The 16,240-nt window shown below is 43.8% G+C and overlaps 1 protein-coding gene across 3 annotated transcripts in view; it reads left to right on the top strand.

Annotated features, from left to right (window-relative positions):
- Rarb (retinoic acid receptor beta) overlaps nucleotides 1–16,240 on the top strand; it is a 385,376-nt gene that overhangs the window by 230,180 nt on the left and 138,956 nt on the right. Inside the window, exon 1 of one of the 3 annotated variants that reach the window (XM_074043791.1) lies at nucleotides 386–1,076. The exons of 1 other annotated variant lie outside the window; for it this stretch is intronic. In XM_074043791.1, coding sequence (XP_073899892.1) covers nucleotides 920–1,076 — 157 coding nt within the window. In that variant the 5' untranslated portion in view covers nucleotides 386–919. Of the gene's footprint in view, nucleotides 1–385; nucleotides 1,077–16,240 lie in introns of those variants that run through there. One more of the 3 variants, XM_074043794.1, reaches the window with a different exon arrangement.

Genomic DNA, 16,240 nt, shown 5'->3' with positions numbered 1-16,240 from the left:
CTGGGCTCTGCAGCTCGGGGCTTGCCTGCGCTTTTTGGGGAGTGGAAAAACACCCAAGTTACAGGCACTCATCTGATGGATCAGATCCGGGGCGCACGAAGGAATCTGCAGCGTGGGCTGGGGCGACCGAGGGGCCTTGGGGGCTGGGAGGGTCCGCCGTGCGCCCCCTCTTCGTCTACGCAGCGCAACCCCCCGGGCGCACGGCTGGCCGCTCCCTCGCCACCCTTGCCACCCTCGCCACCCTCGCCACCCATCTCCATCCTCGCCTTTCCCCGGCTGGCTGGCTGGCTGGCTGTCGGCGCGGGCAGGGCTGCTGGGAGGCTTTAAGCGCTGGGAGAATCCTGGGAGTTGGTGATGTCAGACCGGTTGGGTCATTTGAAGGTTAGCAGCCCGGGAAGGGTTCACGGAAAGTTCACTCGCATATATTAGGCAATTCAATCTTTCATTCCGTGTGACAGAAGTAGTAGGAAGTGAGCTGTTCAGAGGCAGGAGGGTCTATTCTTTGCCAAAGGGGGGGAACAGCTTCCCCCGCGCGGGGCTGTTTGCGCACTGGGATGCCGAGGACGCCGGCCACCGGGCCAGGGCTCGTCCGGGCCCCGTCGGGCTAGGATCCGCAGCGCCTTCGGAAGCCTCCTAGCTGGCATTTCCCTGCAAGGAGAACTTGGGATCTTTCTGGGAACCCCCCGCCCTGGCTGGATTGGCCGAGCGAGCCTGGAAATGGTAAATGATCATTGCATCAATTACAGGCTTTTAGCTGGCTTGTCTGTCATAATTCATGATTCGGGGCTGGGAAAAAGACCAACAGCCTACGTGCCAAAAAAGGGGCAGAGTTTGATGGAGTTGGGTGGACTCTCCTGTGCCATTTGCCGCCACACCTAGAGGATAAGCGCTTTTGCAGACATTCCGTGCAGGGGAGATCATGTTTGACTGTATGGATGTTCTGTCAGTGAGTCCTGGGCAAATCCTGGATTTCTACACTGCGAGCCCGTCTTCCTGCATGCTCCAGGAGAAAGCTCTCAAAGCATGCTTCAGTGGATTGACCCAAGCCGAATGGCAGCACCGGCACACTGCTCAATGTAGGTTTATTTTTTTCCCTTCTTCTACCAAGAAAAAAAAAAATTAACTGTCTCTCTTGCATGCAATAAAGACATTGGAAATAAACTGCGTTTGTAGCAAGACAAAGGATTTAATGATTTAAGGCTGGAAGGGGCGTGATATGATTCCCTCTGCTGAAAAATTCCTCTTGGATGTTTTCTTCCCCAATAACCCCATCCAGGACCCAGGCTCCCCTCTTCACTATCTCTAGGAAATAGTTTTTTTTTTTTTAAATATGCACGATGGGAGGGGGGAAAGTAGAGAGGGTGACCACAGGACTTTGAAACATTCTGCAAGTAGGGCAGTTTGACACAATGTCCGGTTTTGTTTTGTTTTGTTTTCTACTAAGGTGTGTGCTTGGAAGGGAATTTAACTTTGCCATGTTTTGGATTAGCTAAGAGCTAGCTGTCTCTATGCCCCCCTTGTGTATTTCAGCAGTCCAAAGTAATTAACATAGGGTATCTTCCCTGCAAGGAATGCAGCCTAATTAAGGTGGCTACTGCTCCCGAAGTTCATAAAGCACCACTTCAGGCAGCTGCCTCCAGTGTTTTCCTTGCTCAGGAAAGGCAATATTTCTTAGCATTGACCCCACTGCCACCTTTCCGAGTCACTTTGTTGGTCTAAGAAGTTGCTGTTTTGCTAGAAACTACTGGCAATGAACACCCCTTGGGCTGAGCCATCCATTACTTCCTATCTCGCTGTTCAGTGGGAACCTGGACATTGCTTAAAGGAGAGGAAATATAAGTGGGCTAGCTCAGTTTAAAAAAAAATATTGACTGTTTGGTTATCTGATGCTGACACGGGGCTGAGGCTCGCATCTGGTCAACAGTAGCTTGGCTGCAGGCTTGAGAAATGACCCAGAGTCCCAGAAAAATCCCACCTTGGGGTGGCTGGGCGGGAGCCCGCAGGATGCTCGCTGCTCTGACAGTGATTTAGATAAATGGCTTAGCTATCTATCAAAATGTTTTTAGTACTTTATTTGAGAATTCATTGGAGCATTAGCCTGAAAATGACATTTTAAATCTTTGTTTCAAAGAGGTCAAAGTTTAACTGGAAGAAATTGAGTTTTCCTAATAATATTGGTGGCTTATCTAAAGAGAGAAGAAAGAGGAGAAGGAGGGGACAATAACAGGATTTAAATTGCCCTCTCTGAAGCTTTTTCTCAGGAGTAGAGACTTGCTTCTTGGGCCAGGAAATCAACAGGTTTGGAGCTGGAGAATCAATAGGCTTTGATGCCGACAGTCTGGCTGTCTGACTGTAGCATTTTGTAGAGGCGTAAGCAGGGCAAAGAAGGATATGGTTTGCAGAAGGGGGCTTAATCTTCAGCTGTTCCCTTAATGCCTTCTCTCTCTCTGTCTCTGTCTCTCTCTCTTTTTTTCCTGCCCATTTTCTTTCTCGAGAACTCAGAGAAACTGAGTATTACAAAATAATTTTCCAGTTCACTCACAGATCCTTTTAGGTCTGTTCTTTCTGTAGCAATTAAAACAGTATGAACAATTCTAGTTAAGATCCCAGGGCAGTGGGACTGCTGTGAAACTTTTTCTTATTAGAGAAAGTTGGAATGAAACATATTTTTTAACAGAAGTGGGGGAAGACGCTGTGGGACCTCTTGGAACATTGCTCAACTTTATAGAGCGTTTACATTAAGAAATTCTCCCTTTTGTAATTAGTCCTCCAAACGTGCCTATTAGATTGTAAGAGTAGAGGGAAAAGCTTTGTTTGTTCTCAACAAGGGGTTTGCTTTATCTTGGAAGAGAATGTGTCATTCGCCTAGGGCAAGCCGATAAGCAAGGAGTGTTGATAACAGCAAAGTTTAGCTAATCAAAGAAACTTGCCTTAGACAAAGTAAATAAAGACATTTGACAAAGGGATTTCAGAAATTCCAGTGTCTTATTTTTGTAAGCAGGGCAATTAGTGCTTATTGTGGTCAGTTCACCAGGGTTTAAATCCCACACTCCAACCTTAGGTTAAAGGAATAAAATGTAAATATTGTGTGGGCTCCAGCAGGGCTGTTTTATTCAGCATAAACCACTTTATGACTAGTCAGTTTAGTGGTGCAAGTGATTAAGTTTTCAAGCATAAATAAAACTAAAACCTTCTTAAAAAAAAAAAAGATCCTAACTTGTCTGTGTCACGCGGTGGTGGGTGCAGAGTGGCTAGCTAGTGGAATTTTTAAATAAAAGCATATTGGGGTAGATTTGCACAAGTAAGAACATTAAAAAAAAAGCAACACCTTTTCCATTTTACTTAATGGCTGCTTTGACGAAAAGCAGACCTGTTTGTGCTCTTAACACAGAGGAAATGGTGGGCAAAGAGGAAAAAATAGTACTCAATTCCAACCCAAACTTCAGCTTTGAGAGTCTACTTTTGTATGCTGTGTGCATGGGTGTGTGTGTGTGTGCATGTGTGTGCTTTTTTGTAGTAAATACAGTAAAACCTTTGAACACAGAACACACCAGAACCTCACTTTAAAGGTGTTAGAATATTCCTTTTATTGGCTTTTCAATTTTAAAGACAGAAAAATGATATGCCAGCCAGCTGTCGGTAGCAGTGGGGCCTGTGAATTGCTTGTTACAAATATTCAGAATCAGGACTGGGGGCGACTAAGACTGTGAATGGAGACTAGCCCCCCGGAAGGCAGTGGAGCCCCTGAGCGTGTCTTCAGGTTCCTCCTGGATTATAGGCTGTTCCAGCTGTTTTTGCAGGAATTGCTCTGTAGGCATGGGCTAAATCTTACTGTTTTGTCATCTAAATATAGTTGCTTTTGGTGAAATCACGAGTGTGACAACTTCTTGGCCTGTTTCCCTGTATTCTCCCTACTCAACACATCTAAAGGAAAAAGAAAAAAAATGTTTTCTTTTTGAAATAGGAGTTGGTTCATTAATGAGAAGAAATTATTTTTTAAAAACATATAGAAGCAATGTGTGATTAAGGGACAAGAAAAGCCCCCTTCTCAAAGCCCTGGGACCTGAATTTTAAGTATTAAATAGTATCTAAATCCTCTCCTAATAAGATAGAAATTGGGGCCAAAATGGCAAAATCAAAGATACTCCGTGCAAGAGAGACGGAATAAAGACTGACAGCCACCTTACGAGTTGAACAGGATTTTGAATAAATATTTCGGTAAAAAGGCCCAATTGTTTTCCTAAAGTAGGACGTAATTTTCTGCTTCTCAGCCGCATGATGGTGGTAACTAATACCATCAGAAAGAAAAGAAGCAAAGAGACTTTTGCTTAAATCTCAGATTGAGTGCAGAACAGGGTCATTTTGAAAACAAGTGAAAGATTTCACAAAGTTTTCCTTCCCTGTAGAAAAGAAGAAATAGTAAAATATTGTCAGCATCCAGTTAAGTCTGTCTGTGCTGCAGGGGAGTATTGATGTGTGATTCAGAAGAACAAAAATGCAGAGGTTTAACTTTTGTCGCTAGATGATGAAAACCAAGACAAAACCATGGGAGAGGTAGATACCTACCTGCTTAAACTAAGCTGTTAATTTGGAAATGATTTGGACAGTCTAGTCTGAATTTGGTTTGCCAACAGGAATGTGAAGCCCTTTGCTTTGAATCTGAGCTGTTTTTTTTCTTAGTAGATAAATGGCCAGAATGTCATATTCCTTCTTATTTCTGGAAGCCAGGTTCTGACCATATACAACAGGACAGTACCATTACAGACTTTTCATATGTGTACATATAGAGCAAAAGAATAAAAGAAAGTTCACTCAGATTTGAGATAATTTAGTATCATCTCAGCCCCGAGATGACTGAAAAAGAAAGAAAATCTTATTATCTCCTTCATACATTCCACAAACATCACTAAGCTCTACCCCAGAAGGGAAATGCATGACAAATGACAGAGAGTATAGATTCTGCTCTCAAGCATTTATAATTCTTTAAATAAAAAAATTTTTGAACAAAACTGGGAATTTTCTAATTAGAAAGTTAGTGTCTGTGAGGACGATGAAAATGTAAAACCCAGAAACAAAATATAAAAGCCTTTTTCAAGTTGCACAAGACTTTATTTAACAATAAATGCAGTATTCATTTTAGAACCTCTTAAAAAGAATCTTCTATAGAGTTTGAGTTACATGTAAGTGCCAATAAATTCCTCCTTAAATGACATTTTTATACTTTAAATGTTCTAATATAAATTCAGTTAACTATCAATTAAATAGATTATTTCAGAAATGGGACTTTTTGATGAAGGTTAATCAGAAAAATCTTGGCTGAAAACCTTTCCAAAGATATATTAATCTAGACTCTTGCCTTTCATATCACAGGGTAGTTACGGCAATCGTATATCTCTGATTTTCTAGAATAACCCACTTTTAGATGTACTCCACGGCTCCCACATAAATCATTGAAATATGCCAGATATTTCACTATTACGACATCTCCTAGGCTGCCCCTTGAACCCAGGAGGGGCACAGAAAGTCTTTGTTTGGATTCTGTAGTCAATATCATTGGAGTGCTCACAGTTTAATTTTCCATTATGTCGGAGATCGCCTTGTGTTTCTGGGTCATTCTGAGCGTGCATTCCTTTTGTAGCAAACTGTAGGTCAGTAAATAGAAGGCATTCCCTGCAAAGTGCATTGGGGTGTGTGTCCCACTCCAGCGTGTGTGTGTGTGTGTGTGTGTGTGTGTGTGTGTGTGTGTGTGTCTTGGGGTGGAGGAGGGCAGTGGAACTCAATTGAATGGTTCTGAACAAATCTGTATCGGCATTCCACCAGCTTCTTAAAAAGTTGGAGTTGGAAGTGATGGTGCAAAGAAGGTATAGTCACCTCAGGTTTCCGATTTACCAGGCTTCTGTCTGTAAGTGGTTTGGCCTAAGTACCTCTTGTTAAATAGGAGGTGAGATAACCTGCCCTGTTTGTAAGATCTATTAACACTGCCTCATCAGTCAATAGGCTGTCCTGAATTCTCTTCTTTTCCTTCCTGACTTCCTCACATCACTAAGAACCATGATTCCCATCCCCTCCCACCCCCAAGCTCCTTTAAATGAATGAAAAATAAAGTTGCAAAAAGTTCTGTCCACCTAGGAAGCAGTAGAGGCCAAGTCTGCAGGCGTTTTGTTTGTCTTGGGCGTTCAGAATGTCTTAGCTGGGAATTCAGACAGGCAGAGGAACTGCTGACTTGCTTTTTCTCTGGCCTTGCAGGGTGGGGAGCCGAGAGGGGGCCATTCAGTAAGATAAGACTCCTGGTCCCCTACATGATAAGGTGAGGAACTGACGTCAGTGAGGCGACCCAGCCTGGCCAAGCATTTCCTTTAGTCAGGACAAATGATCTCCAGGAGCCCCCTCGGCCTTCCATGTAGCTGATGGGTGAACCGCTCAGGAAAGGGAGGAAGAAGACTGATTTTAACGAGATGATGTGGGGGATCACATACCTTATCCTCCAAAGCACATTTCTCCAGACCTAACAAAGAATACCTGGAAGGGCAATGGAGTTCTGAGACTGTATTCCAATTTTACATAATCATAGAAGAGGTATTTGTTTGTCTCCTAAGACAACCTATCTGGTAATTGACAAAAACCATCCACCCACAAACCTATCCAGTAATCCACCATCCACCCTATTGAAAAAAAATGCTGGGGAGTTGCAGTCAGAGCTAATCCCTGCCACTCATACTTCCATAAGTACAAAGTTCCCACCCCCAGTCACATCTTACGACAGCATTGCTACAGCCATGTCATTTGTCCCCAGCCTTGGAATCACCTTGAATTTCTTCCCCTTTCAGACTTCCTTTTCTCTTAGACCTGACATGAGGTTTGAGAAGGAGAAATGCAGGCTCCTGTTTTATTTTTTTTAATTTACAGATTCTATCCATCTACTCCTGTATTAAGGAAAGCACCTTATTTTTTTAAACCTTAGTTTTGAAGGAGTTATTCTCTTAATTGGACCCAGAGCTACAGAAATGTTTGTTTTTGCTGTTATTGATCAATTACTGTGTTGCCTCAGATCAAAATTTTCTAGAATCATTAAAAAAAAAGAAGGTGAATTCTAAATAGTGCAAGTAAGATCAAATAAAGTGAGTTTGCCAATTAAGTGGAGAAAAAAGATTTGAATTTCATATATCCCAGTTTTTCCCCAGACCCTTCTCTGGAGATGAGCAAATGAAGGAGTCACATGGTAAATCCCTCTTCTCATGGTGGTTACAGTACCTTTCTCATGCCATCAAAGTCCATAATTTTGAAAAGGCTGATGTCTGAAGGCCGACTCAGCATCAAAAGATTTTTTAGGGTCTGGTCTGCCTGAAAGCTTGGGGGTATAATTAACTAAAATGGAAGTGGAGGCAGCAAAATTTAGTTCTTGATGTTTTAATTTAGCTCAGAACAACCATGTGTTATTGAAGAGAATTCTTAACGGCAAACATAATTATTTCATTACGGTCCTCAGAATGCTTTCATTGGCTTTAATGACAAGAAGCTGTATAAAAAGACATACATTTTAATTAGTCCTTCTTATATTTACATCAGATAAATAACAAATAATTGATGAAAAACAAGTCTTTGGGATGGATGATTTCACAGAGTGCACTGGTTACAGTTTAATGATGAGACATTTCGCTGTTGCTTTGCATTTTAATTATCCAGTCTTCATCGTAGTAGTACATGGACCTGAAATACCGTTGTTACCATTTTTACTGCAAAAAAAAAAAAAAACAAACAAAAAGACACGATTAATGCCTGCAAATTGAAAGCTGAAAAAAAGGTAGCTAAGCATGCATCTTTGAGGAAGAAAATTGCCAGTTAAAATTAACGGATTAATTTTACTTCATTTGTTAGCGCTCACTTTGATCACTTTTATCTTTTACACACCTTCCTTTGGATTAAGACTGTCAGGAGTTCCTTTCGACTGTGTCTCTAATGGCCACATCTTTTCCCGAACACCTTTCTTTCTCTCTGTTTTGAAGGTTTGCATGAAAGGACCTTGCTTTGGAAATGTGCTTTGGAAATTCAAATCGCCTTTTCCATGTTATAGGCCTGCTTCCCCTTTGATTTTTCTATGAAAACCCATTTCACATGATTCATCCGTTTGGGTGTACAGAACACTAATTGTTCTTATTGATTTTAAATTCCATGACCATTACAAGTAACCCAGATGACTGGCAGATAAAGGGTAATAATCCATGGAGTTCTGGAACTGTTTCGTGTTTGTCTGGAGTACTTTATTTGATCAATATTAACTGCCCCATTGAAACTAACTGCTGTATCAAATAACAGTCAATCAAATGAATGTGCTTAGAGATTATTTATTGAAAGCTTTAATTGTTCACTGGGGCCCTGCTTATCAGAGGAAACAATGCAAACTCCAGATAGGATGAGCAGGTTTGGAACTGTGTGCAGAGGTGAAGGATGCAGATGAATTCACAGGGTAGCACTGCTATTCGGCAAGAGTTGCCCAGGTTGGGCTTCTAGTGGCTGGAGTTATGGATGCTTGTGCAGAGGTCCCACTGCCACCTGCGCCTCGAAGTCTCTCCACAGTAGGAGAGACAACCGTCCTTGCCCTCTGCAGAGGCTGTGACCAGTTGTCACTCCTTGAGAGTCTCAAGGCGCCTTCGCCCCCCTCCTCTCACACACATCCCCCCACCGCTGCTCCCTCGTCACTGGCAGATGGGCTGAGATAACGGAAATAGCACGACTTGACACCAGGTCGATTTCTACAGCTCTGAAATGGGAGCAGTAATGTCTACACGGCAGGATTTGTAGAAAGTTAGAGATGGGGGAAATTATTCTATTCTCGTCTTGAAGTCACAGGGTAGGGCTTCTGCTCTTCATTTGGCATGACACCTTTGGTTTATGTGCCTTTGCTAATTGTGAACAGTGTGCATTTTTTTAGTCATATCTAAATTATCTATTGCTTCTCATCTGCAATTCATAATGTAGGTGACAGTCCTTCCTAGCTGTCAGTTTGGGTAATTCTGTGGTCCCGATTCAGAGGTATCCATTCACCAAACCCCCAGATTTTGCACAAATGATTGACTTTTACAAGTGAGCCTTGTCACTTGCAAAGTTGTCACAATACACGTGGCCCGAAGACACTGTGTGGTCGCAGCACATTTTTCCTGTTCTCTGATGGACTGGCTCTTGCAGGATTCATAAACAAAAGACCACTGGGTGTCCACCATGTGCCAGGCTCCTTGGTATGATCCAAGATCAACCAGACTGTGTTCCTGCAAACTCACCATTAGTGGGAGAAAGCAGTGTCCACACGCCATTGTGACACAACTCCTTTATAACACAGTCTCCTCAGGACTTTGAACCTGAGATTGGTGATGGAAATAATTAAACCACTAAGAGCCACAGCTGGTGCAGACAGTGGGTAATAAGTGGGTTATCCATTCCTGTCACTGTGGAGTGAGTGTGAAGGTTTTCCGTGAAAAGGAAGTCTCAAAAAGTTCACAAAGAGGAGTTGTAAACGTATCTTGAGCAAGGATCTAGTGCGTGCCTTCCAACCTTGCTTCTAGAAAGCTCTCACGTGGATGTTCCTGGAGTGTTTGTTAAGTTAGGATGTTCTTTTGCGGGCTGGGTTTGAGGAGCAGAGATTTTTTTAAACTCCTTGTTCTTGGTGAGTGCCTCTGTGACTTATTGCTGTGTAACAAGCCACCTCCACGTTTATTGGCCTAACAGTTTATTATCTCGTTATTCTGTGGATTGACTGGGCTCAGCTGGGCAGATCTACTCTGTGTGACATCCACAGGGGCTGTGGCACTGGGACTCAATGGGCTGCATCTGCATGTGGCTGGTGTGTCCCCAGACTCACAGTGCTCTTTCCCCAGGGAGTGGCCCCAGAGCAAGCCCTCCAGGGAGGAGGAAGCCAAGCTCTGGGTCCCCTTAAGGATCCAGCCCTGGCATCAAGTCTCCTCCACTGGATTCTGTTCCAGGGCCAGCCCAGATTCAATAAATCTGCCTCTCGGTGGTGGTGGTGGAGGGGGGTGACAAGAATGTCCCACGATCTGTAGTCTTGCATAACAGTCATAGCCTCCGTGCCCTCCACTAAGAAGGAAAATACTGTCTTCTGAAAGAGACTAAATTGAAGGACAATTGCAGGGCTTTTAGTTAGTGGCTTTTGGCTGGTTAAATATTTAACAAAATTCTACTCTAATGACTGTGTATACATTCTCGGCTAATCCTCCCATCCCTAGGAGGAGGCTGTATTGTCGTCCTAATTTTATAGACAAGGAAATCAAGGCTCTGAGGTCACACGGACTGGGTGTGCACCTTGGAGGGCTTTTCTCCAGCCGCTCCGCTCCTCGGGGTCCTCAGCCTCAGCTGTTTGGCTGTCAGTCTGTCCGCGGAGAAGAATTCCTAAAAATGTTTTATTTCTTGATAATGCCAGGAAAGGACCGAGAGGGCTGGAGGTGTGGCTCAAGTGGTAGAGCACCTGCCTGGCAAGCGTGAAGCCCTGAGTTCAAATCTCAGAACCACCAAAAAAGAAAAAGGAGGGGAAGGGAGGGAGGAAGGAAAGAAGGAGTCTTCTATTACCAGAAGTAAAAAGGAGGAAGAAAACTTCCTGAGACCCAGCGAGGTTGGATGGGTATTTTGCTGTGTGCCACTGATTTTTACTTATCTTTTGGGTTTACAGGATCCCAAACCTAAATTAACTGTTACATTTTTAGTGAAACTTACATGAAATGATTACTATTGGCCTTTCAGATAATGCTCTTATTCAGAGACTTCAAACATATTTGAAATATAGTGTATTTTTCATGTTTTGGGTTTTTACATATTATGTTATACTTGTTTCTCCTGTTAGAAATCTAATTGTTATTGAATTGTGCTTTTTGGCAGTACTGGGGTTTGAACTCAGGGCCTTGTGCTTGCTAGGTAGGTGCTTTACCACTTGAGCCACACCCATAGCCCTTTTTGCTTTAATTATTTCAGATAGGGTCTTGTGTTTTTCGCCTGGTCAGCCTCAGACCTTGATCTTCCTACCTACAGCCTTTCTTGTAGTTGGGATTACAGATACAAGCTGCCATGCTCAGTTTGTTTATTGAGATGAGGCCTCCCACTTTTGCCAGGGGCTGGCCTCAGATTGGGATCCTTCTACCTTACCTCCCAAGTAACTGGGGTTATTGAGGTGCCCTACCATATTCGGCCCTGAATTGTCTATTTTGAGGAAACAGAGACCAGTGGATGAATTAAAGAGGCTTGTTGGAAGTCACAGAGTGGGTGTCACACAGTATAGGGACGTGTGATTCAGAGGAGGTGGGCAGATATTCTTTGCATACACCCCCTTAACTGGGGGAGCTCAAGCTCTAAGTTGCCTCTCCTTTTTCATCTGTAAAATGGAACTGTGTTGCTTAAGATCATAGCTTTAATCAAACGCTTTAAAAACTGTGATTTGACATATTATACTCAACAGAGTATTTTTATGAAAAAATTTTTTTCTGGCGGGAGTGGGGTTTGAACTCAGGCTTAGTGCTCACAAAACAGGCACTCTAGCACTTGAGTCACACCTCCAGTCCATTTTGCTCTGGTTATTTTGGAGATGGGGGGGTCTCAGGAACTATTTGTCAGGCTGGCCTCGAACCTTGATCCTCCCAGTTTCAGCCTCCCAAGTAGCTAGGATTATAGGCAAGAGCCACTAGCACCCTGCATGAAAATATTTTAAATGCAGAAAATGTTGAACAAATAGCTGGGTAATCATCACCACATCTGTCATTAAAATCACCAACATCTTTTTCGTGTTTGTCCGCCTTTCTCCTTGTATGTGGGCGTGTGTGTGCGTGTGTGCGTGTGTGTGTGTGTGTGTGTGTGTGTGTTGTTGTTGTTGTTTTGTTGACCAGGGTTCATCACTAAGCTGGGAAGTCTTTGAGGTCAAGTGTAACTCATGATCCACCATCAGCAATCAGTTAGCTCTGGTGAGTCCACGGAGATGACCAAGTCCACGCCCTTCTGTGCGCCAGACCTCAGCGACAGACCTCTCCAGTAGAACTTTCTCCAGTGAGGGAGATGATCTGAACTCTACATGTTGTCTAACATGGCAGTCACCAGCCGCCGGGCTATTGAACACTTGAAATGAGGCCAATGCACCTGAGCAAGTGAACTTGTCATTTGATTTCATCTTAATTGAACTTTCAGTAGCCACAGTGGTGAGAGGGTGCTGTCCGGACAGCACGGCTCCACGCACTGCAGCCAGTGTTTCTTGCACATTCCCTCAGTGAGTGTCCCTTTCCCTTTAGCCCGTCGTCCCCCCTTCTGTGCTATTAGCAAGCTCTAATTATGTCTTTAAGTCGATGGTAAATAGAGTAGGAGAGTGTAAACACAATACTGCAGGGCGGTGATTTCACCATTGTTTAACTGCTTTTCCTTCTGAGTGCAACGCTTTTTCCCGGGGCCTGGCAAATGTTTCTTACTTATTTCCCAGGGCTACACCAAGATTTTTTTTTTCTTTTTTAATGAAATCCCAGTGGGCTGGACTTCAATTATATTCCTGTGGCAGTCAGATCATGGTGACATACACTGTTTATTCCTGGGTTCCACATCTGCTTGGTTTTCAAATGGACACAGGGTATCTTCCAGCATTTTCCAATTACTTTCAAATCAACTTGAACATCTCAACAAACTCCAGGGAGGGAAAGCCTCAGTTTGCCTTCTGGAAAGTTCCATGCACTCTCTTCCACCAGGGCTTTCTGCTCACATCTGAGTTTCCTGCTTTGTAACCCAGTCCTGGCACACAGTAGGCACTCAGAAAATATGTTGAGTGCCGTTCAGCGGAAATGCATTTGAAATTCGGAACATCGAAAGTGCTCTCTGCTGTGGTTTGTTCACAGATTTTTGGGTTGTCCAGGACACTTGAAGTAACCCTGAGGCAGTTGTTGAAAATGTGGGAGGTTCAAGTTAGCTGTTAGGACAAGCCCTTATGAATGTGTTGTCTGAGATACTCATCTCCTGAAAATATGAGCATGTATGCTTGGGTTTCTGGCACTCATGTTGGTTGTCATGGGAACAGATTTTTCTGAGGGTGACTTCCTGTCACTCAGGACATTTACCATTCCCTCTGTCCTCCCCCACTTTTGCCCATCCCTAGAATGGTGCGAGGAAAGTAAACAGAAATAAAGTTAAGACAACAATGAAGAGAAACTTTTGGGCTGGGTGTGTTGGTGCATGCCTATAATCCCAGTTACTCAGGAGGCAGAAGTAAGAGGATCCTGGCCTGACACTGGCCCAGGTAAGACTCTGTCTGAAAACAGCTGAAGCAAAAGGTCTGGAGGCATGACTCAAGTAGTAGAGCACTTGCCTAGCAAGTGTGAGGCTCCAAATTCAATCCCCAGTATCACTTCCCCCACAAAAACACCAAAACTTTTGAACCACAGATGCCCCAGTAGTTTGAAGTATGATTGCTTTTTATTAAAATGAAACAATCAGCATCATCACAATTTATATTTATTGAGCCTTTTCTTTTTTTTGATGGTGCTGGGGTTTGAACTCAGGGCCTCACACTCAGTAGGCTGGCACTTTTACTGCTTGAGCCACTCTGCCAGTTTACTGAGTGCTTTTTAAGCACCAAGTGCTTGAACTATACCATAGGGTCATCATCTCTCCCTCCCCACAGCCTAAGCAAGGCCACTGAGACTACCCCATTCTATACACGAAAGCCCTGGGCCAGAGACCCTCAGCCCTACTCACCTCTCACCTCCTGCACAGGAGAAGGAAGGTGGGAGGGTCTTCTCTGTGCCAACTGTATACAGCCCATTCTTCCGGTGGGGGGGTCGTGGGGAACAGACAAGCTGGGAGCCTCGGAACCCACAGAGTAATCAGAGATCCTAAGTGAAAGCTGAAAACAACACGTATTTAGCAGAATGGGCAGCTACTCTAATTGCCTTGTCCCTTCTGTTCAGTTCCTTTTTATGTCCTAATTTGTTAAATTATGTGCACACACAGGCTTATTATTTACAGATGTGTGCACTTTTAAGTGGCTCCTAGGAAACAGATGTTTCACAGAAGGTCACAGAGAGCGGGTGAGCCAGCCTCTGCACTCGCTCGTGGGTGCCCAGTGAGGGTGACAAGCCATTACCTGCTATTATTCTGAATTGCATTGTCCGGTGTGGGGAGGAGAATTCAATCTATTCCCTGGAGGAACAAATAAAAATACAACAGCCCTGTAAGTAAGCAGCTGCGTCTCCAAACGAGAGAGTGTGTGCAGGTGACGGCAGGTGGCACTCACACTTGGGGTCTGGGGATAGGGACAGAAACAGCTTGAGAGAAAATAGGGCCCTGTGTCATTGGAGGTGGGTTCCCAGAGGAGGCCGTCTTCAGAGACCAGTGCCACTCCTAACAGGCTGGGGGAATAGTGCATATCTCTCTTTCAATACAAGGTGACAACATAAATAATAAACAGGATCAGTTCTCTACATTGCCACTCACTGGGTGGCCAATGTTGATAGACAATCATTTTAAAACCTCAGAATACTGGAGAGCAGTATCACTCCTGACAGCCTACAGCGACATGAATTGTCAGAACTTCTCTAAACAAACAAAAAATAGAGCTCCCCCCCCCAAAAAAAAAGGCTTCAGACATGTCATTCTGCACACACATTGAATGCTGGAAACAGTCACAACTGAAATACAAAATGGGACATGAAATATTAAGTGACACATCAGGTTTATTGTATATTCGACCATGAGAGTGCATTTTATTTCGTCTTATGGAGTCCTAAAAAGTCCATGTAATGGATTCAAGATATTAAAACTCCCATATTCCGCCTGGCTCTAGGCCAGGGAACAAGGCATGATAAATAATCCCAATAGACAGAATCTGAAGGAAGGAATTTTAAAATGTATTTATGGTGGACAGATTGACCTCCCTAACTAATAAAAGTGTATCCACGAGGTTAGTTTGGAAGCCCCTTGCAACACGCTGTTGTGTTGGTGTCTTCAAAATACAGTCCACAGCTCTGTGACATATGGCTGTCATGCTGTTTTACCCAGCAAGCAAGGGAAAGCATGAATTTTATAGTAACATGTGCAGTTAGTCTAAGAAGGAGTAGTTGCATTTTCTTTTCTCTTAAAGCAGGGGTCAGTGCGTTGAGCAGAATCTGGGCTGTAGCCTGTTTTTGTAAGTAAAGTTTTATTAGAACATGCCACACCTGCTCTCACACCCTGTCTGGTGGCTGTGACAGACAGGGTAGTCCACAAGGCCTGATATATTTACTGTCTGGCCCTTTGTTACGTTTGTCAACCAGAACATAAAACCAAAAATTAATAGGGCTTCAAGAAATAAAAATGAGTGCTGGGTTTCTCATTGATATTAACCTCGAAAGTAGATTATTCAGGGGGCCAATTCTGGGTCACATCACTTCCTAACTGTGTGACCTCAGCCAAGTCATGTAGCCCCTGTAAGCTTCAGTGTCCTCATGAATCCTGTAGATTTCTCAGGAGCAGAGATCAGGAGGATTGCAGTTCAAAGCCAGCCTGAGCAAATAGTTCGCGAGACCCTCTCTCAAAAAAACCCTTCACCAAAAAGAGCTGGTGGAGTAGCTCAAGGTGTAGGCCCTGAGTTCAAACTCCAGTACTGAAAAAACTTGATCAGGAGCTGGCAAAGTGGTTCAAGTGGTAGAGGACCTGCCTAACAAGCGTCAGGCCCTGAGTTCAAACCTGAGTAATGCCAAAAAAGAAAAGAAAAAAAAACCTGATCAGGGCTGGGTGAAGTGGTGCACACTTGTAACCAGGTAGTGGAAATCAGGAGGATTGTAGTTCGAAGTCAGCCCAGGCAAAAGTTTAGCAAGATCCCATCTCAACAAGCTGGGCCTGGTGGTGCACACGTGTCATCTCAGTTACTCAGGAGGCATAAGTAGGAAAGTAACCATCAAGGCCATCCCTTGGAAAAATGTGAGGCCCTACCTAAAAAATAACCTAACGCCAAAAGGACTGGGGGTGTGGCTTAAGTGGTAGAGCATGTGTCTACTAAGTTTACGCTCCCAAAACCCCACCTGATCATGTTACTGAGCCCTACTCTCTGCCACACTTTTGTCATGACTGAGGCTCTGGGGGTCACGTGGGTGTAAACACTTCATGTCTGCCCTTGGGTGCAACTCTGGCTGCATCAGCTGAAGCCATACCAGTTATCTGACATCTAATGTAAGGATGTCTGTGCAGGGTTTAGTTTATCATTCTTTCTTCTTTCTTTCTTTTTTGGCAGTACTGG

This window comes from Castor canadensis, chromosome 10 (assembly GCF_047511655.1).
Source record: "Castor canadensis chromosome 10, mCasCan1.hap1v2, whole genome shotgun sequence".
NCBI classification, from domain to species: Eukaryota; Metazoa; Chordata; class Mammalia; order Rodentia; family Castoridae; genus Castor; species Castor canadensis.
The sequence above is the reverse complement of the archived record's forward strand: the minus strand, read 5'-3'. Positions and strand labels throughout refer to the sequence as shown.